Genomic DNA, 6,366 nt, shown 5'->3' with positions numbered 1-6,366 from the left:
GGGGGGTGGGTGGGTGTTCGGTAAAAGAGTAATAGACAGAGGAGAACATTAGGAAAGAATGGTGATGGGTTGGCTTAATGATAGAAACTGGCAGGTTAATATTCTTTAGAGGATAGGGGCCTTATTTAGATGATCTGGAGGGAAACAGAAAAGTTTTACTTGCTAACAGATGGTGGTAAGGTTAGATCTTTGCGACTGTAAAGTTTTAAGTGGCTTAATCTTGGAGTTCCCTTTCAGATGCTTGTGTTAGCTCTCTATTTATTATTTGACTTCCAACTAAGAGTGTTTTTGTTATTGGTTGCTAAGATTTCTTTTGTCATTCCATTTGTTTAAGGTAATGGTTTTACTTTCTTTAAAATAAAAAAAATAAAAAAATAAAAAAATAAAAAAAAGTTCATACCACGAAGCAGGAAGCGAGTTGATAACCTGGATAAGCTAAAAAAGAGGGTCTAAAGGAGAACATAAAATAGGACTGTAGATCTCCTCTGTTGTCCCTAGGGGACTCAAACCTATGTTATGTTCAGTTTCATTTTACGGATGCACTATTTTCATTGTTCAACCTCTTATCTTAGCAAATGATTATACTCTTGTCTGCGTGTCTGCATTAAGGTCTTGGTTTTGTTATTTCCTTTTGTGTCTTAATGCAGAAAACCAATTATGAGAGTAACCATCCAAGTTCTGCTTCGAGTTATCTTTATGCCACTGAATTTTCTGATGCCAGAAAGAATGATTCCACCATTGAAGGGTGGGACCTCATAGAACATCCAACTTTTCCTCCTCCACCTTCCCAAGCTGAAGACATTGAGCATTGGACTCGTGCAATGTTCATTGATGCCACCAAACTGTAATTTAATGGGTAACTAAACTAACACTGCCCCTTTTAGTTTCTTTAAGTTGCCACCAAGTGATGCTATTTCAGCTCATTTAAATATAAACAAACACCAAGTGATGCAAAATAGACTAGTGTTGCATTGCATTACCTCCAACCTCTCCAGCATTAACCCCATTCTTTTATTAAATCTTTTAACCTTTTGTAGTCCATGTAATATTATCATTTTCAGAAACTCAATACACATTCCCTTGTTCTTCTACGATAATAATGAGATTTGGTATCACATCAGGCACATGGAGATAACGCGAGAAAGAGAAGCACTTGGAACTACCCGATGTGTGATCTGCTTTCAACCTGTAATTACGGAGACTTCAAAAGGTGTACATCCCTGAACATATTTATGTTTGGAACTTCTATTATTCCATCATCTTATCTGGATTTATTTACACTTAGGATAACCCATCGCTATTCCATCACCTTCTTCTTAGATGTTGGAAAAGACAAGGAGTTGGCTTGTGGGGATGTTCTTCAAATGTATATAGAAATTGGCCTTCTAAGTTAAGTTAGCTCATTCCCATTGATGGTGATGACTTTATTAGGAGGTTGAAACACCCAACCCTCCACTCCACAAAATTGATTTCACTGAACACAAATTCTAATATAAGAAAATTTCGCGGTTCATAAAATGTTGAAACTGGAATTAGCACGCACTTGAAATCATAGAAACCTCTGCCTTTCTAGACAATGTTGAATTGAACAAAGGAACTTTAACATAAACTATCGGCTTACAAACGCTACGATACTACTAAGATAGCGGTTGCTTTGTTTAAGTTAAATTGGCTCAGCAATGTGTCTTGAGAGCTTTTAGTCTCCGAAAGGTACAACAAAATGGAATCAGTGTCATTGGTTTGGAAAGATAATTAGAAACTTGCTTGCGTAGTTCGCATATTTCTTGATTGGATTTCCCTTTTTACTTCTTTCTCTTCTTTGGTGGTGGGAGGGTTTCTTCATCGTCTTCTCCTTCAAAGGTGTCTTCCTCTACGTCTTCTTCATCGAAATCCTCTTCGTCTTCTTTATTGTCTTCATCATTCTCTTCGCTTCCACCGTCGTCTTCGTCATCTTCATCCCCACCACCATCACCACTGTTCTCACTTCCACCATCCCCGTTATCGTTGCTAGCTTCTTCCCCTCCATTAGCACCATCTTTAGTGGGAGCATTTTTACCATCTTCTCCATTTTCAAGTGCATCTTGTTCATCTCCGTGTTCGTTATCACTGTCGTTATTCTGATTTTCATTTTCTCCTCCAGTCTGACGTTTCCCGGAAGTGAATTTCCTTTTCTTGTTGAATACAGCAATGGCATCCATCTCATTCGGAGCCAGGAACTAGATGATGAAAAAGGAATTTGAATCACGCCAGAAAGATATGCTCCATCAGCGAGTTAAACCAAATACAAGAAAGAGCAACTACTGTGGGTCACCAAAAAATAGGAACAAGGATGACAAGAACGAATAAAAAAGAAATATTAAACAGTAACTCCGGAAACCGGTGCATTACCCCTGCATGTGATTCCTTCCTTAGTGGCCTCAATAAAGCCAGATGGGGGAGGAAAGCACAAATTATATAGATATAAAACAAAATTGCAGGGTATCAAAGTATAATAACCATATTACTTTCTTAAATTTAGGATGAACGCACTAGGATTGATTGGTTAGGTCGTCTGCAGAAGACTTCCGCATCAGTCTTGAAGTACATGTATATTATTATGCATTGCACCATGCATACCCAACATTTCTAGAAATGTACATTTTATTCGAAGGGTTCGACTCTATGGAAACCCACCCAAGACGATGCAGAAATTCCCCGTTTATACAGGGTTCAAGGTGGGTATTCCCTGTATACATATAGGTAGAGTTTCTAAAGCAATTGTAATCTCCATTCTACTTTTTGGAACCTTCAATCTCCCTCGTCCCAATTCATAGCAACATGTTACTTTACAAAATTCATACTATTACAATAATATTCAAGTTAGAAATTAGGTTACTTTACAAAATTCATACTATTACAATAATATTCAAGTTAGAAATTAGGTTGTATATTTTTTTTTAATCGTTAGTTGTTATATTAAAATTTGAATTTGAGATTTTTTTACCATTTTTATGAAGACCGTTGAAAGTTGAAAACCTTAAAATAATTATTTAGAAAAAATATTCAATGAAGAAAAAATTTAGCAGGTAAAATGATCCCACAAAAATTATTGAAAAATTTTGCAAGACAGGGAATGCAATAGGTCCCATTTCCATCCCTCCCATAGACATCTCTAAACATTCCTAACTATTCCATTTCCACCCCTCCCATAGACATCTCTAAACCTTCCTAACTATTTTTTCTTTTTTAAGATAAGTCCAACGGATATTTTGTCTATCTTTATTCTTTGAAAAGTTTATTTCGTGAAATTCAAATTCTAAAAGTTGTATTTAAGAACCCAACATATATTAACATTTCATTGTTTGTGAATTCAAATAATGATTTTATTATCAAGTTTAACGAAATTAAATGTAGTACAATTCTTAATCTATAAATATAAGATTTAAGAAAAAGGCAAAATAAATGGTTGTACTCGTAATGTGTGTGAAAATTTTCAATTTTGCTAATATTCTATTTCTTTTTATTATTAACTATCATCCTTTAAATATTGATTTTTCCCCATTCGAGTCCTTGCTAGCTTTGTAAATTAAAGTTCATTGAAAATATGACGATGTATAAAAATGTTTTTATCAAATTAAAACTACTGACTAAAGAGAGTTTTTCATGAAAACAAGAACTTAGCGGCACGTTATTGACTTATAATTTACTCATCTCATGTTATTGTTATTATTAATATTATTATTACTTTGTTATTTTGAGTTAAAACAGTATACGAAGTTTAGGAGGATTCTAAATCTTTGACCACGAAAATAGTCATTTTAAAGTTAGTTTAATTTAAATAAATCAACTTCAACAAATATTATAGAATATTTTAATCAGTGAGAAACAAATTTAAGATAAAAATTTATATTTAAACAAAAAATCAAAATACTAGCTAAATTCATAAAAAAAAAAATTATTCATACTTTTGTCATAAAAAAAAACTTTCAAAAGTTGGAATGATAGCTTTAAATTTTTATGAAGTTAAAAAGAAATAATATTATGGTTAATTTTAAACAAAAATTGTTAATACTTTTATATAACCTTTCAAACTTTTAAAAGTAATAAAAAAAAAAAAGTATATCAATAGACTTTAAAAAGTTTTATAAATGCTCTAAACTTTTTTTAAAAAGTTCAATATTACCATTACTACCATTTTTAAAAAATATCTATAAACTTTTAAGTATAGTATTAACACGTTTAAGATTTATAGAAATATAAATGTTGTTATTATTGTCAATATATGAACAAAAAACATACACTTATACCTCATAGATCATCTATCTCTTCATTTTCAAAAATATTTTTAATAAAATCTTTTAAAACAATTTTCTAAAAATTTAAGAACATTTGAAAGTTCACATACATTTTTAAGAGTATTTTTTTTACTTCTTAAAAAAGTTTGTATTTTAGATTTTTTTTTTTTTTTAAAGAGATTAAAACCACTCATAGATCAACTATTCTCTTCAATTTTAAGAATACTTACAATAAAATCTTTTAAAACATTTTTCTAAAAATTTAAGGGCAGTTCTCATACATTTTTAAGAATATTTTTTAAACAGTATTTACCACTAATTGTAAGGTTTTTTTTTCAATTTTTTTAAATGGAAGTGTATTATTTTAAAAATTCAAAGGTTTAAAGTATTTCTCACTTTTAAAAGGAAAAAAACGTTTGCAAAAACATTTAAATACCAAAACGTTTGCAAAAACATTTAAATACCAAAGGACAAAACAACTTTAGGAGTCTCATCTTTCCTGAAATGATCGGTTTGAAAGAACTAGAGTATAAATAAGACAAAAATATGATTTACACTTCAAGAATGGTTGAACTTCCATTTTAATCTTTTAAATTTTAAGTTTGTTATACTTTTATCTTCCAACTTTTAAAAAAGTTGATTTTGAACTTAATTTTTCTAATGTTTATTCTAATTTGCTCCAGTTCTTAAACTTCTAAAAAGTAACTATTTTAATTTTGATATCAATTTATCCGTATTAAATCTGTTTTTTTCTAATAATATTAGTCTTTTAACTTATTCAGGTTGAAATGTTGTTTCTATTACTATGTCAATATATCATTAAATGGTTGAATTAAAGAACATCATTAACTTAATAAATTAAAATAAAAGTAAGACTAAAATCTTTTTTTTTTTTTTTTTAAGTATATAAACTAAAAAACTTAACAAATTTTGAGGTGAAACAAGTTTGAGTTTTAAGAATAAAATAAAATTTTAAAAGTAAAAAAAAAAAAAAAAAAAAAAAAAAGGAATAAAGTTGAAAAGTAGGCACCATAGAATTTAAACCTTAACATCGTCCTCGCGAGATGTCGACTTTCGTATCGTAAAAACAATTCAAAAGGTATTATTCTGATTTCAAATCATTTTCAGTTTCTAACCTTTCCTAAAAAAAAATTTCAAAAGCTCATAAAAAATGGAAGAAAATAGAATACTCGAAAACAGAATCGATATACCAAACACGATCACTAACGAAGTTGAAAGAACAAAGAGCAGTAACTTCACCTGAGACGAAGCAAGCAACTCGGCCATAGCGACGAGGCCAAGCAGCGTGGCCGAAGTGCTTCCGGCGCACGCTAGCAGCAAACGCTGATGAATAGAAGAAGTTGCGGTCTCCATTGTTGTACGGTCCAGAGAACCTGCAAACAAAGAGAACGCAAAAACAACGTACACAGTTAGATCTACTCGAAATCCAGTCGAAGCAACCGCGATACCATAAAAGAAAACAGTCAAACTCGTAAAACAAAGAAACAAGAGGAAAACGAAGATTCAGGCAGAATAAAAAACCTAGAATCATTTCTTACAGATCTGAAAACCTAACTAGTAAGACATAGAAGAAGAAGAAGAAGAAGAAGAAGAAGAAAACGAAGACGAAGAAAATAGAGAAGAACGTAGGCGAGAAGTACCTGAAGTGCAGCAAGAAAAGCTGAGCGAGGCGAGAAGTTTTCAGGAAAAAACTGAAAGAAAACGAGAGAGAAAACAGCGGGAAAGAAGGAATAAAGAGAAAATGAAGAATCGAAAAAAAAAAAAAAAAAGGAGAGCGGAGAATCAATGTATTGTGAAGCGAAAAAGAAAAATGAAGAGAGTGTGACAGTGTGAGTGAGTTTTGAATTTGCGACGTGTTTTATTTAGAGCCGTCGGATTTGATCGCGTTGGAGAGAGCGAGAAGATGAGGGTTAAGGAGATTACGAGCATGGATGGAGGTGGGTGGGAATAGAATAAGAGCATCAAATTGTTAGGACTTTATTTTTCATATAGAATATATTCTTCCTATCCTTTCATATCCCTTAAAACATCTCCTCTTTTTATTATGCAAACAAATAATCAAATTCCCCAT

The 6,366-nt window shown here is 31.6% G+C and overlaps 2 protein-coding genes across 3 annotated transcripts in view; one reads left to right on the top strand and one right to left on the bottom strand.

The window, feature by feature from the left end:
• LOC111445131 overlaps nt 1–1,414 on the top strand; it is a 7,280-nt gene extending 5,866 nt beyond the window's left edge. The window contains exons 12-13 of the mRNA XM_023083364.1: nt 648–856; nt 1,122–1,414. Of these exons, the coding sequence (XP_022939132.1) occupies nt 648–848 (201 nt within the window). The 3' untranslated portion in view covers nt 849–856; nt 1,122–1,414. The remainder of the gene's footprint in view (nt 1–647; nt 857–1,121) is intronic.
• A 110-nt stretch (nt 1,415–1,524) lies between these two features.
• Nucleotides 1,525–6,097, bottom strand: LOC111445132 (uncharacterized protein DDB_G0290685-like). Of its 2 annotated transcripts, none has more exons than XM_023083367.1 (3): nt 5,936–6,097; nt 5,535–5,668; nt 1,525–2,216 (listed from the first exon to the last, which is right to left on the bottom strand). In XM_023083367.1, the coding sequence occupies exons 2-3, from the start codon at nt 5,646–5,648 to the stop codon at nt 1,803–1,805; spliced, it is 528 nt and encodes a 175-aa protein (XP_022939135.1). In that variant the 5' UTR covers nt 5,649–5,668; nt 5,936–6,097; the 3' UTR covers nt 1,525–1,802. The 2 variants fall into 2 exon arrangements, with proteins under 2 accessions (XP_022939135.1, XP_022939134.1); XM_023083366.1 differs by lacking the exon at nt 5,936–6,097 and adding an exon at nt 5,817–5,841.
• Between the last annotated feature and the right edge of the window lie 269 nt (nt 6,098–6,366).

Source organism: Cucurbita moschata, unplaced genomic scaffold (assembly GCF_002738365.1).
Source record: "Cucurbita moschata cultivar Rifu unplaced genomic scaffold, Cmos_1.0 Cmo_Scf00007, whole genome shotgun sequence".
Lineage (NCBI taxonomy): Eukaryota > Viridiplantae > Streptophyta > Magnoliopsida > Cucurbitales > Cucurbitaceae > Cucurbita > Cucurbita moschata.
The sequence above is the reverse complement of the archived record's forward strand: the minus strand, read 5'-3'. Positions and strand labels throughout refer to the sequence as shown.

Excerpts from the sequence above, each read along its gene's own strand:
- LOC111445132 (XM_023083366.1), bottom strand. Across the intron at positions 2,217-5,534 it reads AGTTGCTTGCTTCGTCTCAG|TTCCTGGCTCCGAATGAGAT; the intron begins GTGAAGTTACTG and ends TTCATCATCTAG.